General features: G+C 32.2%; 1 protein-coding gene across 2 annotated transcripts in view; it reads right to left on the bottom strand.

Moving 5' to 3' along the window:
- Positions 1 to 789: 789 nt before the first annotated feature.
- LOC143063368 (synaptotagmin-6-like) overlaps positions 790 to 26255 on the bottom strand; it is a 72794-nt gene continuing 47328 nt past the window's right edge. The window contains exons 3-6 of one of the 2 annotated variants that reach the window (XM_076235486.1): positions 21628 to 21800; positions 12059 to 12502; positions 11157 to 11274; positions 790 to 5697 (exon numbers count right to left, since the gene is read on the bottom strand). In XM_076235486.1, the coding sequence (XP_076091601.1) occupies positions 5396 to 5697; positions 11157 to 11274; positions 12059 to 12502; positions 21628 to 21800 (1037 nt within the window). In that variant the 3' untranslated portion in view covers positions 790 to 5395. Of the gene's footprint in view, positions 5698 to 11156; positions 11275 to 12058; positions 12503 to 21627; positions 21804 to 26255 lie in introns of both variants that reach the window. The other variant, XM_076235485.1, reaches the window with a different exon arrangement.

Here is a 26255-nt window from a genome sequence, read left to right as displayed (position 1 = left end):
CATCTAAACTATGTGAGAGCGTTTGATGCATAAGGGCATACACAGACAGTTGGAACTATCTAAGATCACAAAATAAAAAAAGAATATGTGCCAAGAGCATATGATACACTTTTTTGTGCGTATTATAGATGTTGCAAGAATAAAATGGAATATTCTAGAAGTCAATCAATGTGGCTCTGTAGAAAAACTTGCATAAGGATTTTCTAAGGCGTACCAATATTGCATCAACAATAATTCATGAAAGTTCAATAAATCAACGACAAAAGAACATTTAAAAAGTAAACAGCTATTTTACATTCACCAATCCAAATAGCATGTCCAGTTAGTAGAATTTATCTCAAGCATAACCTTTTTCATCTGTCAATTAAAGTCTAAAATCAGGAATGACAAATCATAGTTTTTTTAAAATCGATTACTTATGTTATGTCTCGCTAATAAAACCAAGTATACCTTAATTATGGTATACCAAAACTCACTTTATGAATATGAAAAATTGACTTTCTCGAATGGAGAAATAACGTATCATACTCGATGCCGTGGTACCATCAGTTATACTTCTGTTATCGAGAGGAGTAAAAAAGGTTACCTTAATTGTTGAACTAAATTTGATTACATTCATCTAATAGTATATTTCGGAAAATTAGGTTTCTCGAACGCAATTCAGATATTGGTCGAATATAAATCTCGAACATCTCGAATTGTCCGTCATAATTTAATAGATTAAGATATCATAAATAACTTAGGTCTTCAGCCGACTCTAACCTGACGAAAAAGAAACAAATGGAAACGTTGAGTTGAAATGTTTTATTTCTCCAATATAACAAGGAATATTTACAAGTTATTCAGGTTATAGACATCATATTACCAGCAATCGGATGAAGATGCATGTTTATGCATCAAAATCTACAGCACGCGATTGCAAAATTCATATGAATAGTATACACAAATTTGATGAATTCCACATATAGCAATAACAATTGAGATGAAATATCATATTGCAGTGAAAGCCGAATATAGATCAACACAAAGTACAAAAATATTTTAACATGCTTATCATTCAACAGACAACGTATACACATAATAAACTTCCTCTCTAAATTAAGATGCAATTTTTACGAAGCGTATATGACATCCACTGGACACAGATTATATGCTGGTTCTATGGTAATAAAAAATGTCGAACCTAGCACATGTTACAGTCCTTATGTATCATTGGCTTTAAAATATTCGGATAAGAAAATTGCTGATGAAGGAATATAGAATAAAGTGCTTTGGCCTCATGAAATTGATAAAGATATGATCCATTTTTTATTTAGCGTAGCAGATCTTCGCCTGCATTTTGAGTGTTCACTTCGGAAAATGAATTTATGACGTGTTTTCCTTTTTCAGTAATATGTTTTGGTTGAGAAATGTTTAAGTTTACAGTTACTGTTTTCAGTGTTATCAAAATAAATAAAAAAATATATAAGATTGGCAAGATTATCTCAATACGAATATTGTAAAATTCAGAAATTATTGCGTGCATTTATTATTGCGGTTTTGTCGTTTTTACATGAAATGCGATTTTAATTTTTACAATTTTATGATAAATCCTGTTTAATTCATACAAAATATTTAAAAAATGCGAGTTTAAATTATTGCGTTTACAACTCTGTCGCATTTTTCGCAATAATAAAAACCTCGCGTTAATTTCTGAATTTCCAATATATACATAACACGAACAGTCAATAAAAAAAGTCATCAAATAAAAACAAAACATCGCTGTAAAGTATATAGCTATTTTAAAACATAGAAATAGGTAATGTTGAAAACGTTAAAGCATGTATATGACAAGAATGTTTTAGATAGAGCATTAACACAATAAGCATATCATATTTTTTAGATGTCCTTTACGGAATCTAAATTGGTTATTCGACAGTCTACGATAAGACTGCTGACATATCACTTCAGATGTTTGTCGATTTATGATAAAGACCACTACCATATAAAAGCAAGCTGAACAGAAAGAAGAAACCTTTAATAAATGCCTGTCTTTAAATTGCTATTAAAAGACACTAGATTGATACAAATTTTACCTAATCATGGAATTATACAAATGCATTCTTGTATGTAGCTTAAAGTTAGCACTTAAGCTCGATAATGGGATGTAGCCAGGTCATTTTACGGTCAGTCGTACTTTTGAAATAGAGTTATTTTTATGAATTGTCACATTAGAGGAACTGTTTCGACATAATCACTCTACCACGGAGATTACTTGTCACATCAATGATTATAAAAGCAATGATACAGTACATGACATTATAACACGCTCCGCCTTACAAGGAGAGGACTGTATTATTTTTTTCGTAGTCTGCATTTAGCATATTTTGTATGAAGTATAAAATGAAACTACGTAGAAACGCATTTAATTCTAATAACTACCTTTTTACACGTTCAATTGCTGGTGAAACTCAGCATGCGTTTTGAATTCGTTGACCTGCGTCTTTAGTATCTGCTGAATAGATCTACAGTCGATTTCTTTTAATATATTTTACTTACTAACAAATAAAGTAACGTTTCTCTGAAGAGACCTGCTTGACAGTTGTATTTGTAAGTTAAAAATTATGTATCCTCAAATTACTTGTTCGTGATATGTTTGTCTAATGGCATAAGCCATAAAAAAAATGTTGGATAGCATTCAAGAAGTCAGCTCATAGCTCAAGAAACAAGCTGATTAGAAAATAAACACAATTAGTAAACAATACAGAAGGATGAGGGCTTAACGGTAAAAACCACGAGAGATTGAACTCAAACAATAGTAGAGTATGCCCTTGTTCAACGAATTAACAAAATAATATAAAAATCATTCATTTTATTACTCTGTTAATGTATCTTGTTTTCATTCTTATAATTCAATATCGGTATCAAAGGATTGGGAAAAGCACATTGACGTGAATTTTAGAATAATTATATCTATGGTCTTTTCTTAGAAAGCACAGATTGTAAGATAATTACTCAATATAGAGACAAAACTGTGTGGGCTTTGCTCATTGTTGAAGACCGTACAGTGACATGTAGTTGTTAATTTCTGTGTCATTTGGTTTCTTGTGGAGAGTTGTCTCATTGGCAATCATATCGCATCTCCTTTTTTATAGCACCTTTCTTTAAATATGTAAAAAAGTTTACAATAATTGCAAGATTTAAATTAAACAATAGGATATGAAAATCAAATAATCATGAAAATTCTGGGTTTTCTAATATAAGATGTTTGAAGACGTATATAAACATGTAAGCTATAAACATATGATTAAATAAAATGAGAGGCTTCGATCATGCATGTTTCAAGACATAGTAGAGTAATTAATTACATGCCCATAAAGTTTAGATATGAAAAAGGAAATACAACATATTTGAACATATCATGGAACTTTAAGCAAGATATGGAAACCAAAGACCATCTGAATATATTATAATATTTTGAGTATATTTTATTTTTGCAAGTATCTATCAATAATTTGCATAATTAGCGGAAAATAATTCAGGTTAGTCTGCTTGAATACCAAATATGATCATATAATACAGTAAAGTTAATTTTACGCAACGTCTTTCTTCTGAATATTGAAATAGTTCTTACAATCATTCACCCACTGCTGGAAGTAAACGTATCACTTTTCATTCATTGACAGACGTTAACATACGACCTTACATATAGTACGGTGACCAAGTAAGGGAAAGTCGCTTATTTAAGGATTTTAATCGTCATTCGGACTTTACGGCTATAAATCACAGTATTGGTAGTTTAAAGGTTACACTTCACATTTTGACTTGTCGTCAAAAAATCGTACGGTGAAATGTTTTGAAAAATGGGCTTTGAAATAGGGCTCCATTACTTTAAAGAAAAATTGACTTTCAAAAGTTTTTAGGTCTACATTCTAAAAAAACATTCGTGATATGCTTTCTGTTATTATATACATTGTTGTTACACCTTATTTTAACAATTTCAAACAAAGTTTAGCAAAATTAATCCGTTATAGAATAGTTTTGTAAAAATTGAACACTTCAAATATTATGTCTTTAATAGAGTACGTTTCAATTCATTTTCATTTGTTATTTTTACGCAAAACGTAAATAATCAACATGTATATGACATTTCAAACCTTTATTAAACAACAAGATCAAATTCATTTATCTCAGAAGCATTATTTCGACATGTGCATTGAAACAAAATATACACTACAAAATCGAAGATTTATATTTCCGTATGTTAATTTGATATGTTTTTTTTAATTTTTATATATTTCGAAAATTACGAACCAAATCTGAATTTGGACCTGTAATTATCTGAAAAATGTTTGCATTAGAAAGTCTTTTACGATTAGGTCCCTGGAGTCCCAAAGGCCAAATATGTGTTTTTAATTTTGAAAAGTGAATCGTTTGCCAGAGAAGAAGTACTGAATCAGTTACCTCTTTTACTGTTAAGAGAAAACATTGCTTCTTTAGATTGGTTGAAAGACGTAATGATGGAATCTGCCAGCAATTTATTGAAGAGTATGTTTCGTTTGTTGAAATTCCTGATTTGGTGAAGCAATTCTAAGTGAAGTATCTAATCCACTTTTCCTACCTTCCTTTGGCCAATCACTCACAACGTACATCAGTTTGAGAGAAGGCATGGCATTGGTTGAAATGTATTGATGATAAGAAAAGTAAAACATTCGGTGACCTCGCAGCTGCACTATTATAAAAATATGACCTAATGCTTTTCTCTAGCGCACACAGAAGCAGACGTTTTTGACCGCTACGGCATAAAAAAAAGTAAAGTCGTCTGCTGAAAAGGAAACGCCACACAAAGACTACAGCTTCCACCAAAGTGTATCAGATTATTGAAGGGAGAAGGATTCCTGACTGGAAGAAGTTTCTATCTGTTACCAGCAGGCTCTCCCTAATTTCTTTAGTAGTTTTTTTAGTAGCATGAGCCTTTGCAAAACAAACGTTCGGGATAGTAGGCTTCAATTGAAAACAATATTTATCATTTATTGCTGAGGTATTAATTAATAAGTTCCTTTTTTATTTTTTACATTTTCGAGATAATTTATTGTTTATCAATTTGAAAATAATGTCTGTATCTGAAATGTAACACAAAATACTGCTTATATACTACAGTTTTAAGATATAGAAGGAAAAAAAACAATATTATGTTAATCGTTGACCTTAATTTATTCAAAACTGTTACCACATTTATTTTTGACGATATCGATATTCCAAAAGTACTAATTTTGCCGAATCCAGTGATATATAATATAGCCATATAGTATGTTTGACGATTAATTTTTTTTAAAATCTGGTCTGGTCATCGTACTAATAAGTATTATTTATTTATCACAATAGAAATGCAAAATTACATAAAATCATATTGCTGTCATTCTTGAAGCTCGTGCCATCGGGGAACAGCACTATTACTTGTCATCAAATCATTCCAATGAATCTTCCCATCTCCTACTGTATCGTAACCAAACTTTACTCTGCCTACCAGTTCATCGTTTCCAATTGTATTGTCATGAAATATTTGAAATTCTGCAGACAGTCTTTTTAATAGTTCTTTTCCAATATTAAACACAAGAGCTTCGTTCCAAACTGGTTCATGTGTGACGTGTACTGTCGATGTCTTTTTCTTTTTAATTCTTTTTCCATCACATAAGATTGATACCTTTACATAAGGATCTGCAAAAAATAAATAAGCTAGAAAAACTGGAAGAAAATTAATTAATACAGACATTCTTCCGTTTGTAAGGATAAAGAAAACTTCATATTATGTTGAGTTCAACCACGAACTATTGTGGATCATAGATGCAAAATGTCATTTAGAAAGAAAGATTCTATCAAAATTTCATTGAACAAATTATTTTAAAATGAGCTGCTTGAACAAGATGTCTAACATGTAAGAAACATCCAAAACGATTGGGATTAACATGTAAATTATAAAATTCTCAAAGCTTTTATACACGTTTGATGCTATATAAATTTAACAAAAGAGTTGAGGACACAAAGCTGCCGGTCGTACGAAAACAACCCGGACAGAATACAAACTGGAAAAGAGCAATATATTCCACCGATTCGATAAATTAAAATAAAAAAAGGCCGTTTTTAAAAGAAAATCATATGTTCATCTTCCTCTGCAAAGGTGATACAGCGGAGATTCCTTCTTGTTTTTGTTGCCTCAATAACTAATGTACATATTTTAGTTGCACGTCAGTGTTCCTGTGGTTTCGTTGTTTTCCTCTTGTGGTTGATGTGTTTCTCTCAGTTTTAGTCTGAAACCCGTATTTGTTTTCTCTCAATCGATTTATAACCTTCGAACAGCGTTATAATACTGTTTCCTTTATTTGAATACATATTAAAAAATGAGCATATAAATCGATGTAACAAAGTTATGACTATTTTATATTTTTCTTATAGTATTTATTATGATATATATTCTATAACAATTGCATTATGAATATATTTGTAATTATTCTTTCAAATTTGTATCACCTCCTCCAAACATCTAAATGTAGTCTTATAGAATATGAATGTTGTTAAAAGTTAAATATTGTATATTTGTAACGATGGTCATGTGTGTCTTGGTAACAATCCAATATTTGGATTTACCAATAACATGATTTGATCTGATTTGATTTGATTTGATGATAAATTCCTGATAATTTCAATTTGGTAGTGATTAGTGCATTTGTCACTACCTCATATTTGATTTCATGTCATACTGGTACCCTAACTGTCTATAAAATTACAAGGCTTAATATAACTGTCACCGATGAGTCACGTGATATACACGTATGATACCGATTTCAGGGAACATGTGGTCTGGCATAAACTTTCAAATTGTAATTCAATAATTTTGGAATCCCCCAAAATACACGTTAATTTAAAGGTAATTTGAATCTTTTCATGAATTTATCAGGATGAAAAGTTAACGTGTAAAGGTTATATATTTACTATTTTTTTTTATAATATCAACATGCTTAGTTAACTTTTTAATGGGGTCTTAAACGTGCTACTTCACAAACTTATGTGCGTAAGTATTAACAATATTTACATTTTTATTCATGGATAATAATTTCAATAATGACATGCTCGACTACTAGTTAGATGTGAATAGAAATAAAGTCATGAGTATAACTGAAGAAATGTCAGCAGTTGCATGTTTATCAGGTTTTTAGAATTAGCTTGACAGAAAATTGGATTTTGGTGTAAGAAATTATATAATCTCATTCTTTCAAAATTCAAATTCAACTGACAATTGACAATTTCTGTCAGCGCTTGAGAATAAACTTGCTTAGTATTCTTCTTCATTGCTGAGCATTCAATGACTTCAATAAAAATACAGAAATAAAATGACAGAAAGTTTACGTGATGAATTTCTTAAACAAAAATTATTGATAGGGTTGTAAGAAAAGCAAAAATTTAATTACGTTCCGTACACATTTGTTTAGAAATCCTAATATTATGAGTGAATATTCTTTTTGCATGAAATTAAAAACTGAGTACAATTCTCATGTGCATGCGTGAGTGTGTTCAGTTTTTATATGACATATTGTCGACCATAGCATTGTTTCTTTATGCGTGTTTGCATATTTATATTTTGTATGCGTATTTGCATTTGATTTATTAAACACCACCTTTGAATGTCAGCACAGACAGTTTTATATAGCCACTCTGAAAGTACGGAACAAATTAATAAAGGGCTGAGCTTTAGCGCATGATACGCCCGTTGTTTGAAAGACGACGGGCGTATAAAAATGGCAAAAAAGACTACAATGACAATGAGGAGCAGCAAGAAGATAACAGGGAAAGTGAAGATGGTGAAAGTGACTCTACTGAAAGATATGATCTAAATGAGGAAGTAGGTGATGAAAGTAAGGATTTCATTGACGACGGGCGTATAAAAATGGCAAAAAAGACTACAATGACAATGAGGAGCAGCAAGAAGATAACAGGGAAAGTGAAGATGGTGAAAGTGACTCTACTGAAAGTTATGATCTAATTGAGGAAGTAGGTGATGAAAGTAAGGATTTCATTGACAATGAAGATAAAGATTTCATTGATGATGAGGAGGCCTCTTCTGAGAATGAAAATGAGGATTTTTCTGATGATGAGGACAGTGATTACAGTGAAGAAGACACTGATGATTAAACCTAGTTCAGCTTTTCAATATTTAGCATAAAAAACAAATATCATTAACATTGGCATATAATATAGAAGTCTTCAATGCAATATAAGGAAAGTGATATATGATTATGGGTTTTAGTAATTCTATGGCTGATTTCCAAATTTTATAGTAGTTTGGAAGAAGGTAATTTTCTTGGGGTATATTGGTCATAGTTAGATTCTGTTGAACATTGTAAGGAATCCATACTAAATTATACAAAGATGTATGCAAAAGTTGTTCAAATGATGCTTAATATGGTGGATAATGATTATTACCTTTTTATTGTTTAGAATATTCACAAGATGATCATATTGATAAATGTTTAGGAGACTTGATTTCCTTATTTTTTTCTTAAAATGACACCCTTTAACATTTAAGGAATATTTAGTCACATGTTAGGATTTTCATGTTGTCACTTGTTCACTTATTATGTGCTATTGTAGACTAGTTATGTTTTATAACATTTTTATTGCGCTCAACTCTTCCACCGAAACCGAACTCTATAAAAAAGCTGCAATGCTAAGGTATCATTTGTGATTTCAATTGCAACCAATTTTAATAAGAGTAAAACATCCTATATGCAAAAACAGTATTTGATTTTTATCCATAGCTTAGATAGTAAAAATGTTATCATAAAATGATATATGCCTCGGGGAACAGTTAGTATCTCAGGGACTGCTAATGTGCTTTCATCCTTGCAACCATTCAATAATAGTACAAACGTATGACATTCATGGAACCTATTTTTTACAAGAAATTTAATGTTTTAAATTGAACTAAAGATTTTACAAATTCTATGTTTTCATCAGATTTTATTAAGTATTATTTGTTACATCAATAGATATAAACAATTCACCAAAGTTTCATGGACATTGGTGAAAGCCTTTTTGAGTTATTGTCCGAAGTTTTAAAAATCCCCCTTTTTTTATGAATAAAGCCCCATTAATCCAAAACTTAAAATCTGAAATTTATAAAAATTGAAAGGGAGCTTACATCAATAGATATAAACAATTCACCAAAGTTTCAAGGACATTGGTGAAAGCCTTTTTGAGTTATTGTCCGAAGTGTTGAAAATACCCCCTTTTTTATGAATAAAGCCCCATAAATCCAAAACTTAAAATCTGAAATTAAAAAAAAACGAAAGAGAGCTTACGTCAATAGATATAAACAATTGACTTAAGTTTCATGGAAATTGGTGAAAGTGTTTTTGAGTTATTGTCCGAAGTGTAGACGACGGACGGACAGACGGACAACGGTATACCATAATACGTCCCGTCTAAAAGACGGGCGTATAAAAACTGAGTACAATTCTCATGTGCATGCGTGATACTTCATACTTGTTCAAAGCTGTGTAAAAAACACAAGAATTTGTCCATAGTACACGAATGATCCACTAAGCTAGAGTATCATTTTCTAAGTTCAGTGGACCGTGAAAAATGGGTAACATATAATTGTGAATTAAAATTTGAGTTGTTCTTTTTGGAGATTTGTTTGACATTAGTATATACGTAAATTTCTTCTAGTTATATTTTGAGCATGGGCAGGACTAGCACACACACTTCAGCCCTTCTAGTCAAATTTAGAGCATATGCATGTTTAGCATTTAGAGCCTTTGGTGGGTTACATATACACGGAAACATGTGCGCGCCATACTACACAAGAATGGTTGTCCAACTTTAACATACATAGCATAAGTAGACACCAAAATAAAATTTAAGAATTTCATAAATCTTATTTATCAAAATGTATAGTTAGTCAATAGTTTTCAAAGGTACCATGATTTTAATTTAATACGCCAGACGCGCATGTCGTCTACATGAGACTCATTAGTGACGCTCAGATCAAAATAGTTATAAAGCCAAACAAATACAAAGTTGAAGAGCATTGAGGATCCAAAATTTCAAAAAGTTGTGCCAATTACGGCTCAGGTAAATAGTTATCAAAGGTACCAGGATTATAATTTAGTACGTCAGACGCGCGTTTCGTCTACATAAGACTCATCAGTGACGCTCAAATCAAAATATTTATAAAGCCAAACAAGTAAAAAGCTGATTAGCATTGAGGATCGAAAATTCCAAAACGTTGTGCCAAATACGGCTAAGGTAATCTATGCCTGGGATTAGAAAATCCTTAGTTTTTCGAAAAATATAAAGTTTTGTAAACAGGAAATTTATAAAAATGACCACATTATTGATATTCATGTCAACACCGAAGTGTTGACTACTGGGCTGGTGATACCCTCGGGGACGAAACGTCCACAAGCAGTGGCATCGACCCAGTGGTGTAAATAGTTATCAAAGGTACCAGGATAATAATTTAGTACGCCAGACGCTCGTTTCGTCTACATACGACTCTTCAGTGACGCTCAAATCAAAATATTTATAAAGCCAAACAAGTACAAAGTTGAAGAGCATTAAGGATCCAAAATTCCAAAAAGTTGTGCCAAATACGGCTAAGGTAATCTATGCCTGGGATAAGAAATCCTCAGTTTTTCGAAAAATATAAAGTTTTGTAAAGAGGAAATTTATAAAAATGACCACATTATTGATATTCATGTCAACACCGAAGTGTTGACTACTGGGCTGGTGATACCCTCGGGGACGAAACGTCCACCAGCAGTGGCATCGACCCAGTGGTGTAAATAGTTATCAAAGGTACCAGGATTATAATTTAGTACGCCAGACACGCGTTTCGTCTACATAACACATTAGTAATCTATGCCTAGGATAAGAAAATCCTTAGTTTTTCGAAAAATTTGTGTAAACAGGAAATTTATAAAAATGACCACATTACTGATATTCATGTCAACACCGAAGTGCTGACTACTGGGCTGGTTATATCCTCGGGGACGAAACATCCACCAGCAGTTGCATCGACCCAGTGGTGTAAAGAGTTATCAAAGGTACCAGGATTATAATTTATTATGCCAGACGCGCGTTTTTGTCTTTGTTTCATCTGCTATAATATAACATACCTAAAAGTTTACTTTCGTCTGCTGCCAGTTTTAAATTCCTCGCTTTCATCACAACGACAGTTAACCTTTCTGCACTTGAAAGATAACTCAAGGAAAACATAATTTCCCCAACATCTTTCTGAGAAAAAAAATGAACATAATTACTTCAGCTAAGGAACGTGCACGTTGATTTTCGACACAATGCATTCGAAACGAGAGTTGCAATTTATTTCAATCACTGTGTCGATAAATTTTCTAGTTGACTACCGAAATAAGATTACCAGTACTAATTATGTGATTCTAAATATCGAATAGATGTAAGATTCAGCAACTCAGCACAAGAGGGGGTTGTATTGGATTTATGGTTGTTTTGTACCAATGCTTTGTAAAATTGTCAAAATCTTTTTGGTGGTTATGAAAAAAAAAATCTTTTTATAATTGTTAATGCATTTTTTGGTAATTTGTTTTAAAGACAGTAATAATTGTGTATGCCTTTTTGATGATTTGTCAAAGGCATTTAATAATTGTAAGTGTTTTGTGGTTTTGGTGCAAGGGTTTTACAACAGTTAATTCATTGTTTTTTGTCGTTTTGTTCCAAGGATTTTGATAATTGTTAATGACAATTCAATTTGTTTGACACTCATTTCTTTCCCAAGTAGTTTGACATTAATCTAGGTTATTTTAATGTATTCATTATCTAATAGAAATAGCTCACTGGCGTTCGTAAATTCATCCAGCTTAAGGCTGTACTAGATGTATAAAGAAAGACATTTTAAGTCATCTTTTTGTAACTGATTGTAACCGTACTGAAATAATCACCAATTAAACTAAAGAAGACATATAAGACTAATGATATCGCCATTCCAGTAAGAAATTGAATTTTACAGATGGTGTCATAACATATTTTATGTCTCAATACTCACACTTTTGTTTCCTTCTTCTTGATATGGAGAAATTCCTTTCCACATAACAACTTTATCTGTTAAATTCAAACTGTCCAGTAAGGCAATTTTGACTTGACCAATACAATCATGCGTTGAAAACTGATCATAACTAAACACTAAAATTTCAAGATAACAGTTTGGTAGTTTTGAAGGAGATATGTCAAATATAAACTCCTCATCAAATTTTGGCGCCAAAGTTTTCTTGTGTACTCTGGTTTGAAGTTGACTTTTATGGTCTGGTAGTAATGATACTTTACAATATGGGTTCGAGGTGCCGGAAATTACGTCACATGCCACGAGGTCTTCTGCTTGAATTATATTGACGGACAACAGGTGAGTCTCTTTGTTGTACTGTAAACTACAATTTATTGCACCGAGATTTTCCTCTTCATTACTCGTTAATGAATGTTGTCTACACAGTTGCTGAAAAAATATGTGCAGATATAAAAATATTATCATATAGAAATAAAGATCATACCAATCAGCCTAAAATATAACTTATCCTAAACGAATAAATTATCTTTTTCACAAAATTTGTCTTATTATCAAATGTCGAAGCCACACCAAGTGGAAAACAGTAAAATCATAAAAATACTGAACTTAGAGGAAAATCAATTCGGAAAGTCCATAATCACATGGCAAAATCCAATAACAAAAAGCATCAAAAACTACAGGCATTTTCAAATATAGAAAATGGTGGCTTAAACCTGGTTTTATAGCGTTAACCCTCTCACTTTGACGACAGTCTCATCAAATTCCGTTATATTTGCATTGATGCGTTAACTAAACAGACACAATGAAGTTTAATCTACGATGATATCACCATTTAAGTCGTTACTACCACTGTGTCAACATATTCTATCATTGATTAACTCATTTTCTTTAAATTCCTGGTTCAACAATTTTCAACTTATTTGAATACTAAGTGTGTGTTAATACCCCCTACCCCTTCCCCCATAAAAGAGAGCCGATAAATGAAACAAGCTTTATATCCAGATCTTGCAATGTTTGGCTTAACTTTAATTATTCACTATGGTGTTCATTTTCAAAATTGGTTTGGGATTCAAACTGGTTTGGTTCGAGCGCGTCTCATAGATTATAGGTTACACTACAATTAGGAAATACGCAACCGTACAGTATGCTATTGAAGGCTCCTGATATACCACAATTTGAATCAATTCAAAAGACAAAACTAACGGCGGGGTTTATAATGAACACTATATATGAAAAAAAAACGAAATACGACAGAAATACAGCAACAACTTTGCAAAATCCTGACATAGGACATGCAAGCAACGGATTGCATTCTTTCACTACACATTATCATAATTATAGCATACTGTTTACTTCCAAGTGTTTTAACTAGAAAGAAATAAGACAAAAATAATTGATCTTTCCTAGAAGTATATACATTGTGAACAGAATAATACTAACAGTGGGGTTTACAAGACAACCCTATGTTTTATTATGCTTATGCATGTAATGCTTTTTATACGTATTATGCAATTGTATCCTGATTTGTGCTTTAGAACACGATTCATTTACAAAGCATCGAGTAAGTTGCCATTCTACTACTGATGCATCAGTTGTTGATAGATATATTATTTTTCTTTTATTTATTATTCTTATAAACATATTAGTTGGGACATGAACTCAAGTAAAACCTAATCTTAGAGTTAATAAGTATAATGTGTAAGTAGACATAAAATACATAGTGTTTGGTGGTATCAGGTGTTGTCAACAGGATATTACATTTGCTTATTATACAAAGTCGATATAACCAAAGAAAATTTTTCGAATGAACGTACAATTACTTCAAACAAGGATCGGTACTAAATCATCTATAATGAATGAGATTTAAGAACACACTTACAATCTCTAAGTTATAATAATTCAATTATGTGCAAGGACTTTGTCAGAAGCAAGTTTCCACAATGAAAGGACACTGAAAAGTTACTGCAATAATGTCTCATTCAAATTGATTTATATGGCAGTGTAACATATAAGATAAATTAAAATCTTTTTAAAATGTTTCGATGTAATACAAACTGTCTGCATCTATTTATTCATCAAATTGAAGTTATAAAATCAAGATAAAAGAGTGGCATTTAAAAAACATAAATCGTAGAAAGAAGGATAGAGGAATAAAGAGAAGAAAATATCCCCACAAACAAGTGTTTTCCGTTTTTCTAACAGACAAAATAGTTCACAACATTTAGGCAATACAGGAAAGGTGTACTGACACAAATGGAGCTTTCGTTAGTAGAAGCCATACGAATTATGTGTATCAGCGAGAAAAATGTAAAAATATTTGTAACATTAATCCACCATTCTTCCTCTGATAAAGGTCCTTTTTGGACCGAAACCGGTCAGGCTATAAAACATCACCAGGCGCTGTTAGTTATGTGTATTGGCATATACACTATATTATTTACATGTTAGAGGAATGGTGCAAGCAAAAATCCACGATACGAGTTATTTCCCTTTCTAACAGTTAGACATCGTTTGCAGAAATATAGGAGAATGACGTGAAGCAAAGATTTCGACATAATTTTCTTGTCATGTCTGGTTTTCAAAAGCATTTCTTTGCTAGATTAGGTTTTCATTCAAACACACTTATATTTAACTTGACAGTAAACCTGAAAATAATTGTATCTATATTTTTTTATCGTTTTTTCCTTCTGTTCGACTAGTCATACTTAATTGAGGAAAACAAATAGGAATCGTGATATTATAGTTAAACTCGGGAATCTGAAGCTTACCACTGGAAGTTTGTTGTAGTATGATCGTGGGAATTATAACTGAATGTTATAAAGTACATATATTTCATAGGTTTGTCATGACACATTGCCGGTATCAGATGATTAAAAGTCGCAGTATTATACAAGCTATTTAAGCGCTCCTGATAAAGATAAATCCAGAAAACTCTTTGGTTGCACGCAATTTATAAAGTGTTGTTTGTTTTCATTGTTATAACAGGCTCGCTAAAGAATGAATATTGGCTATTTGACTTAATTTTCAGACAAAAGAAGTAACCTGATGTTCATATCCCCCAAATCCATTAGGGAATACACAACAAGATAAATACAAAATCTGCAGGAGCGACACATGGTTGTCAACAAATAAAGAATGACATGCCTCCTCCTACGTTACCCGCCATGAAAGAATGTCAAGGAAGATAACAGTTACACTGTTAAAGAATACACTCAGATTCAAATAAATCCTTTTGTTTTCTGAATCGGAAATCGTATAGATGCTTGATACTATTTAATTTACAAAAAATGTATGAGTGGCCATTGGTTAAAAAAATATCGGCATTCCAATTCGCCGTTTCAGAATCTAATGAATCCTGGGTAATATTTTCAAAAGCGTACACCAAAGCGTGGTGATTGGTTTAAAACGTCCTAAACAATCGAAATTCAACCAATGACGTAACGTTATTTTCACTTTGGGGTACGAACAATGAAATTATCCATGATGCTTTAGATTCTGAAACGGCCAATTGGAACCAACAAATCTCCTTTTCTATCCGATTTCTTAATCAATTCGCTGGACAAAATGTCTTATGAGATATAAGACACTTTCGCTTAATTTCCAAAATCCTTCAACTACCCTGACATACAAAGACCAAAGACGGCAAAAACATGTCGCTATAGTATAGAAACCCAGACATATTTCTCTATATCATTAAAAGGTTATACTTTAAAAGAAAACAGAGGAAATTTTAGGCATTCTTCTCCTTTACTCTGTTGAAGTTTTAATCGAAGTCCGTAAAAGAGGGACGAAAGATACCAAAGGGACAGTCAAATTCATAAATCGAAAATAAACTGACAACGACATGGCTAAAATGAAAAAAGACAAATAAACAAACAATAGTACACATGACACAACATAGAAAACTAAAGTATAAGCAACACGAACCCCACCAAAAACAAGGGGGGATCTCAGGTGCTCCGGAAAGGTAAGCAGATCCTGCTCCCTTTGTGTTGCTTATGTGATAACAATTCCGGTAAATAGTCTAATTCGGTAAATCACATTCATGAAAGGCAAAGGGATTGTAGTTACGACGTAAGGAACATATCCGATATCATTTTTGAAACGGTTATTCAATAACAGTCAACCAACTCGTGATGGCATCCGTAAAATTTAACATGCATGAGCTATTTCGATTGACTGACGCGTGTGTGTGTTTTTTTTTAAATTGTTGAAATCACCCTCTGTTTTTGTTGGAGTTCATGTTACTCAACCTTTAGTTTTCTATTTGTGTTATGTGAAGTGTTGTTTGGCTACAATCTCCGGCGCAGAGATCACATATCCGTTCCGTTCAATACTTTGTAACACTACACTCAATATGACGTCATATTAAGTGCAGTATTGCGGAGCATGTATGGAACGGATATGAACTCTGCGCCGGAGATTGGTTTGGCTAATGATATTTGTTTGGTTATGCCATGTGATTGTCAATTTGACTTCGACATATGAGTTTGATATCGTTCACCTCTCTTTTCATAATGAACTTATCATGTATACCTGGCTTAGCATTTTTAAGGCAAACGTGCGTTTCTTCTACAAAGGACTCAACAGTAACTATCGAATCAAAAAGTTTCAAATCCATATTTTATTTAGGTAAAGGTAGAAACGGTCGAAGAAAAGAAAAACATGTATTCAGATTTTGTTACAAAGAGTTATATGATATGTTAATCATTATGACGGTTTACCATGCATACGAAAAATATGTAGTTAAATATATAAGGAAACGATGTAAACAAATTAACTATCATTTTTCATGATTGGTATGGCAATTGCATTTCTTAAAATTATTCAGCAATACAGCAATGCTATAAAAGTGCAACAAAACTGTCATTTTCTTTCCAAAGATGTTCTGTGTAACGTGATATTATCAGCACGCAATGACATCTAATTTCCCATTCATGTTTTTATCATGCGGTTGTTAACAGTTTGTCATAAAGCCAAAATCGTAACATATTTGATTCACTTCACGTCTTTTATTCCACGGAAATTTCCATAATCCAACGTATAATTGATTCATCATGGGTCACCAGTCGACAGAACGTTAGATTGATCAATGTCTTGATGCAATTTTAGACATTAAGAATGATACCACAAATAGCTTTTAGCAGTTTTAATTCTATTATCTAAGAGAGTCTATGCTTTTTTGTGTGTCCAGTTGTAAAGAATAGGTTAGAAGTGACGAATGATGTAACATGCTTTAATCATACAATGACTGCTGACAGAATTAAATTGTTCAGTAAATGTGTAAAACTATCGTAACTGTCAGTAGGAATTTGAGATCATTCTACTTCTCCAATTGATTATATATTTAAACTTTCAGAGTAAAAAATGTGCTTCCGTGTGCATTTATCAAAAACTCTATTTTTAATTTTGTTTTAACTGTTTTCTTGCAACATTCTTTTGTCTTTAAAAAAAATGGCATTTCCTTGATTAATGTTATAATTTGAAAGAGCATATACGCAGTGAATTTCTATTTATTTATTAACAAATATTTTCTTTTCTTAATAGAAACTTTCAATTTCCTGTCGTCAGTTTTATTTGATTGGTCTTTTACGTCTTATTTTGTATTTTTCTAGTTTACAGTTATTCATTTAAACTGTGGGTTTCCAAGCTAAAATCTAATGATCTACCTGTACATCCTAGCAGAAACTGATTACATTTCACGATAAATACAATATGTCGTATTCGTTTTTGTCATAACAAAAAAAGAAGGACGGGTTTTCGGCTTGCAATTAGTGTACACTTCATCATCATTTGTGACAGATATTCAAAATCGCTCACAAAGATATCATTATTGCAACCATGAATAAAAAAATCGATCATATGATAAGAAAATCATGATAAGAAATACAAACCCTTGAACATTTTATCAACTATAAGATACATAATCAATGTATACAGGTATTGATGAAATGTTGCTACATGAAATTCGGATATTCACATGGGAAAATCAGAGAGATGAAATCATGTATATAGCAAAACGTGAAGTTAAAGGATAATTTTAAAGTTCTTTCTACGCGAAAAGTGCTAGAAGGAAGTCGAAGGCATACGATTAAATTAAAAGTCAGCTAGATAAGGAGCCAAGTTGGTTCCGATATGAATGCCGATGTCTGCAACAACCATGTCCACTTATAATGATTTGGTCAATCAAAACAATTAAGCCTGATTTTAGTTTCAGAGAACAAATGGTTCTGTTGAAATCAGAGTGTAGTTTTACACTGCATAACAAGTACATTAATATGTCTTTCAATCTGTCTATATGTTAAGAACTTGGGAATATTAATTCAAACGGTAGATTGAACAAATGATCTTTTATTGGAGAGGTGAAATACTTAGATAAGATTAGATTGTAAGCTACGGAAGCGTATTAGCGCCACACATTTTTTTCTTCCTATGTTTACGTTACAACGCAAACCTTTGCGTTATAACGCAAACATAGGAAGAAAAATAAAAAAAAAATGTGTGGCGCTAATACGCTTCCGTAGTAAGCTTCGTATTGCCCTATATCTTTTTTCTGAGTGATGTTTTGTCCATTTTTATTTGTATCTTAGTCTGTTTATTAGAGTCTTATTAATGACTGTGTTCACTAATATTATGCAGAGTAGCCATTAGAAAAACGATTGAGTTTTCTCTTCTCTTTGTTGATAACATTGTTACTTGAATTCTTGTTTGTTTTACTGACTAATCTTAGGTCGATTGTTACTAGGTTATGCCCTCTTTTGTTATTAATCAAATTGGACCAATAGGCCAATTTAATTTTTAAGTAACTTTGCGACCTTTGTCTTCTGTCGTCATCATCGCGTTGGAGCTTCCGAACAATATCTACACCAAAATTTGGTTACAATAGTACTCGGGTATCTAGTTGAGAATAGGTTTCCGATGACACCGCATGAAAAACCAACATTGCAATCATGGAAAATGCAATGTTTTCCCTTGTATCTTGAAAACCTCATTACATGTATATAAAGAAGCTTTGACAGGGAACATCATTTTGAGATGTACCTACTGTCCATTACAATATAAATATCTCTGTGATGAGTTATTGCTTTTATAAATGTCAATTTTACTCAACGGAGTTATTGCTTTTAAATGACAAATGTTACCACTTTTGTTTCTTAATTTTTGCCAATTATCTTGACATGCTTGTCTTAGCGTGTCATTTTCTTCTTTTAAGAATGTTGTTTGAAGAAAAATTCCACCATATTTCTTTTGTTATATCCGATCTTTTTTTTTGAGTTATGATCTTCCATACTCGAATCAATACTAAATTAACTTTTTGTTCAAATATTAACTGTTTCCCTGCTTAACTTTAATTTTTCTAAATGAATAGTTATATGTTTTACCAATGTTTTTTTTATATTCTCTCTTAAAATGTTATTAAATTTCATATCAAATATACTCTTGTTGACATAACCATCCACCATATATATTAAAGTGTTAAATATGAGTTTAAGGAATTATGTTTATCAATTACCATCAGAGTTCGCTTTGAATTTACGAGTAATAAGATTTCCAAGTGTAGGTGGGAAGAAGAAGAAGTTAACCAACGTTACGATTGAGAAAACAGTAATTGTAGCAAAATATTCCTTTCATTAACAGGAAATGAAAGAGTGCATTCAAAACGCTTGATTTAACTTGGAATATTTTGTTTAATCTATAATATCATCAAGGAGAAATTGATGCTAATTCCAACATTTTCCCCCGTAATTATTCATTTTATTCTATAGCGTGCAACAATGCTGTGTTGATTTGCCGCCCTCAAAGAATAATACGAAACAGTTCTTTTATCGTAAAGAGTAAATAATAAAAATACCGAATTTGAAGGAACATCCAAAATGGAAAGACCTTGGTCAAATGGCAAAATCAAAAGCTCAAACACATTAAACGAATGAACAACAAATATCATATTCCACTTGGAGCAGGCATTTTCTGATGTAGAAAATAGTGGATTAAACATGGTTTTACAGCTAGCCAAACATATAACTTGTACCTTTCCTTAAATAATTATATGTTTACTTTACCCAAAATGTTGGTCTTCTTATGCCATTTACAAAAAAAAAAAAAAAAACAGAATAGAGAAAGAAGTTATCTTTTTGAAACAACTTATTCTGCAACATTTATTTGTTCATTGTGTTAAGCCGTACAGAAAAATAAAGACAACTAACACTTGCACACAGTAAAAACTAAATGGTAGAACATTAATATATAAATTACAGTAATCGTCCTTCTTATTTTCTATCTACTTAAAAGATATTAATTACAATGCAAAATGCTATAATTCTACATTTTCTGAGATCCCTGATTATGGGATATAACGACAAAAGTAAAATAACAAAAATACTGAACTCCGAGGAAAATTCTAAACGGCAAGTCCCTAATCAAATGACAAAATCAAATGATAAAATACATCAAACGAATAGACAACAACTGTCATATTCCTGACTTGGTACAGGCATTCTCAAATGTAGAAAATGGTTGATTGAACCTGGTTTTATAGCGCTTAACCTCTCACTTGTATGACAGTCGCATCAAATTCAATTATATTTATAACAATGCGTGAACAAAACGAGTGAGTGAGAATTTGATGTCGTGTATCATTATTTTGAAATTAGACACCCCGGATTGTAATCAAACGATATCTAAATCTGATTTGTTATGAAACACAAGTCTACATGACGATTGTCAGATGGCTTATTTATATAAAAAAAAACAATGTCAACTGAAATAATATTGACATGTGATTGGAAACATTGTATCATCGATCATGAAATATCATCCAGGTATTTATATGATCAAGATGACAAATAATAGTGAACGTGTTTAACAGATTAAAATAACGTCAACTGAAAGGATATTTACATGTTATTTGAATCTTCTCATCATGCAATTGTTATAGTTCAAATAACAGCCATGAAATCTCACTGTCTTCAAGAAGATAGATAAGTTAGACGAAAACGGAAAACAAAGGTACAATTAAATAAATTACGCGTGAAAGTATTGTAAACAAATATTCCACAATGTACAAATCGGAAATTGCTAATTTAGGATAGAAGAATTTGAAACAAAAATGTATACGTACCATTTGGACTGGTAAACAGAATAGAAATGATTATTCTACCCCAAAAAATGTAAAATACAAGTGTTTAAAAATGTAAAATATTACTCCCGATAATTTTCCGTCAGATAAACCACCTTCGATTACTATCAAATGGACGTTCCCTAAGTTGCATATAAGCAAAACAGCCATACAACTTTGTTTATATATCTATACATATATCTAACACCAAATGACAAATAGGTTATCAATTATAGATCAGATTATGTCTTCAGAAATGAGCAAAACCTATATCGACAATGTAAGTTGAATAACCAAAATAATTAACATATAATTTGAAATTGTGATGAATTATTTCATGCATGAATTCTGTAAAAGCAACGAAGTTTTCTCCATTTTTCATTCTGTATATACATTATACATTATCATAAATAGATAAATTTTGTTACACAATAAATACCTTTCTATCATATAACTTAGCATCAATTTTCTTCAAGTCAATAGCATCTTGCATTGAAGCTCTTCGTTGTCTTTGTGATGGCAGTGGTGGTAACCCGTCATTTGCGAAGGTGAAGGACGAGGATGAGTCACGGAAACCAGAAACCGATCCAGGGGTAACATTTCCGGAACTTCCTTCTGAAGCAAAAAATAAATATGGAAAATATAAACATCTGTATTTCAATTTTCTGAGTTTGCTGGAATTCAGTTAAAACAAAATTAAACCGGGAGAAGAAGTGAAAATTTTCAATAAAATTGGGAATGGAAAATAAGAACATGTTAAAGAGACAGCAACCCGACCAAAGAGGAGATAACAGCCATGTGCCACCAATGATAAATAAAACATTGGTTTAAGTTTCAGCTTAGTAATCTCTAGTTGAAAGAGTTGAAATTTAATATAAGAAATTTCACCTCCAAACTCACATTTAGAATAGACAGCAAGGTTAGATTGATAACTAAAATTTACAATAAATAAAGGCAACAATAGTATACCGCTATTTCACTTTTCTCATATTTAACTTTCAGTTGTTATTTAGCAGTACTCCACAGCCAGTTCAACATCTGTCTTTGGTAAGGTTTGATGCGCAATCATTAGTTGCCTGTTTTAAACTGTTTCTACGTTTTTCCTTAATCCACAGCTAGTCACTGGTTTTGATATCATATGTTGTTTGTCGTTGATAACATTTGTTCGTTATTGTTCTGATGTTTGCATGTTGTGTCAACTAGTATATTGTCTGTTTGTGAGTTTCTCTGTGGTGAATGTTCTTGCGTGTGTATGTGGTTTTTTTTGTCACGTGGTGTTGTCATTTTGACGATATGTGTTTTTGCGTTGTCATGAAGCAGGAGTTTTGGCTAGCCATTAGACCTGGTTCAAACCACCATTTTGCCTTAAATGTTCTGTACAAAGTTAGGAATATGGAAGTTCGTTTCTATGTTGTTGGCGTGTGTACTGTTGCACTTAAGTGTTCCTGTTGTCCCTCTGTTTCCCCTTATAGTTGATGTGTTTTCTTCAGGTTAATATAAAAAAGAAGATGTGGTATTATTGCCAATGAGACAACTATCCCCAAAAGACCAAAATGACACAGACATTAACAACTATAGGTCACCGTACGGCCTTCAACTATGAGCAAAGCCCATACCGCATAGTCAGCTATAAAAGGCCCCGATAAGAAAATGTAAAACAATTCAAACGAGAAAACTAACGGCCTTATTTATGTAAAAAAGGAACGAAAAACAAATATGTAACACATAAACAAACGACAACTACTGAATTACAGGCTCCTGACTTGGGACAGGCACATACATAAATAATGTGGCGGGGTTAAACATGTTAGAAGGATCCCAACCTTCCCCCTAAAAAATTTGTAAAACGGATTTGTTTTCTCTCAATAAATTTATGATTTTTGAACAACGGTGTACTACTGTTGCCTTTATTTTTTAGGTCAATTTTAGACTCAATGTTTTTAAAGGCTACTTTGTTTTCTGATTTTCCTTTCCTGAAGTAAGGTTGTTTCAATAATTTGCAGTTGATGAACGTTCGAGAAAACATGCATTCAGCTATGGAGGAAAATTATCGTCGTCCCACTAGAGGCTTATGGAAAATGACATTTAATTTCAAAGTAAATAGACAATAACAATCAAAACCAAGGAGTAAACAAAAAATCATAACACCAAAAGACATTTACATCAACAGCGTATTCTATCTAGTCCTTCGTGTAACTCCTTAAATATGATGAATATTTTCAACTCGACTCCTCGACGTAGACACAGTCATGAATATTGTCATTATACATCACCTTCTCTGCATGATGTCTCTATCAATGACTTGCTGTCATTTATACAAAAGCCATTAGGTATTCGTCACATTCGCACGAAACTTTATTTATTACCCCTTTCAAAAAATTCATTCTCTGTTCAATTTATGTTTGGAATCCACTGTTACAAACCCACATTCAAACCAATACAAACTTGAAGCTATAATTTCGGATATTGCAAGTCACAGACTTTTCAAGCCAGTTCGCATTGGAAAAGATGAAAAAGAGAAAAGATCTTTCCTTAATATTTCCTTTACCAACAAAGGTCTCGATGGCGTCAACTTAGGCAATATTCTTCATCATCAATTAGTTCAATCAAAAATACCTCCTTATTTCAAAGACCAGTCAGTAGCAATCATTTCTTATACATATCAAACCTATTGCAACTAAAATTTTCAATTACAAACACGTTTTGCAGGATCTCGATATTGACGAATTCAAGTCTAAACCTCTTGGTTGCACTTGTGCTAGTTCCCAATTCACATATAATCCCGCTGGCCACGTTATTACCGGTGACCTCAACATTGTTAATAATACTTCTCTACGAAATGTGTTATCGAAAAGTCCGAAATATAGTGAGCCTAAATCCATCAATTGGAAATACAACTTTAAAATTTTGATGGATTCAGGAGAAGACTATGCCAGACAATGGGCTAAGCGCGAGAAGGAAGACGTAGACACTCTTTCCGAATGGATCAATGCAATTAGGTCGTTGATACAAATCAGAATTAAGAAACTGAATGGGTCTATCAATGCCTATGCTACGTCAATATTTAACGACCCAAATGTTGCAAAACACATATCCTACCTCCATGACAAATATGTTGTTGTCCCCGCAGATAAAGCCCCAAACAGCATCGTTTTTGTGTGTAAAACTCATTACATTAACTGTTTGATAAACGAATTAGGTATTGACAATTCACTTGGAAATACAACATATACCCTCACGACACGTACCAAAGAGGAAATCCTGGATAATCATAGGTCTGTTCTATGTTCCTTTGGAATTTCAACCATAAATTGAAGAACTGGATCTTCCAATACTGTATTGGATACCTAAACTACATAAGTGTCATTACAAACAACGGTATATTGCTGGATCTTCCAAGTGCTCCACGAAACCTCTTTCTAAATTATTAACATCTATTTTATCAGCAATCAAAGACGGGCTTCAAAGTTATTGTGAAACTGCCTATTCTAGAGGCGGCATGAATCAGATGTGGATACTTAAAAATTCCAAAGATCTTTTTAGAGTACTTACAATTTAACTCTCTTTCATCTTGTAACAGTATTAAAATATTTGACTTTTCTACTCTTTACACTTGTATTTCACATTCCAAACTAAAAGACAAATTGAAAGAGTTGATATTGCTTTGCTTCATAAAAAAAGAATGGCCAACGTAGATACAAGTATCTTGTCTTAGGGAGGGATAAATCCTACTTTGTAAAGGATCCCTCTGATTCAAACAAAACATTCTCTGAAACTGATATTATCAAGATGCTTGCCCCTCTACTTGCCGACTTATTTCTTTATTATTATGAGGTTGACTTCATGTAGGAACTTCTCCGGAAGAAGTTAGCAATATTCTTTAACTCTACTTTCCGCTATATAGATGATGTTCTTTCACTAAATAATTAAAAATTTGGTGACTATGTGGAACGCATCTATCCCATCGAACTAGAGATAAAGGATACTACAGATACAGTTAAGTCGGCCTCATATCTTGACTTACATCTAGAAATTGACAATGAGGGTCGGTTGAAAACAAAACTTTACGACAAAAGAGATGATTTCAGCTTTCCAATTGTGAACTTTTCATTTCTAAGTAGCAACATTCCAGCAGCACCTGCATACGGGGTAGATATCTCCCAATTGATACGATATTCCCGTGCTTGCATTCCTTATCATGATTTTCTTGATAGAGGGTTGCTGCTCACAAAGAAGATATTAAACCAAGAGTTCCAAATGGTGAAGTTGAAATCATCCCTTCGTAAATTTTACGGACGCCATCACGAGTTGGTTGACCGTTATGGAATAACCGTTTCACAAATGATATCGGATATGTTCCTAACGTCGTAACTACAATCCCCTTCCCTTTGATGAATGTGACCTACCGAATTAGACTATTTACCGGTTTTTTTATCACATAAGCAACACGACGGGTGCCACATGTAGAGCAGGATCTGCTTATTCCTCCGGAGCACCTGAGATCACCCCTAGATTTTGTTAGGGTTCGTGTTGCTTATTATTTAGTTTTTCTATGTTATGTCATGTGTACTATTGTTTGTCTGTTTGTCTTTTTCCTTTTAGCCATGGCGTTGTCAGTTTATTTTAAATTTATGAGTTTGACTGTCCCTTTGGTATCTTTCGCCCCTCTTTTACAAATATAAAAAAACAAGAAACAACTCGAAAGGCGTAAAAACGATCAAATGTAAATATATTTGTTTAATTTAATCTCTTTTTCAAAATTTATATCATTGACTTTTATTTAAAAAAAGGTCTCCAATTTTACCTCTTCTTATAAACCACAAAGGAAAGAATACTTGGTTGAGTCGGTCAGTTCAGTTTCTTTATAAGTTTATACTTGTAATGTTTCAGCTGTTCAGATAGGAAAAAACATACATTTAATAATTATGTACCTTAATATTGGTTATACCTTTTTTTTAAGAATATCATTTCACAAAAAAGAACATAGCGTTTTAATAAATCTTTTCCAATACAATTGTCAGTAACATATTCTTGGACATTTTCTTTGTCAAAATCATGCATAGATAG

The sequence above is a fragment of the Mytilus galloprovincialis genome, chromosome 2, assembly GCF_965363235.1.
Source record: "Mytilus galloprovincialis chromosome 2, xbMytGall1.hap1.1, whole genome shotgun sequence".
NCBI lineage: Eukaryota > Metazoa > Mollusca > Bivalvia > Mytilida > Mytilidae > Mytilus > Mytilus galloprovincialis.
The sequence above is the reverse complement of the archived record's forward strand: the minus strand, read 5'-3'. Positions and strand labels throughout refer to the sequence as shown.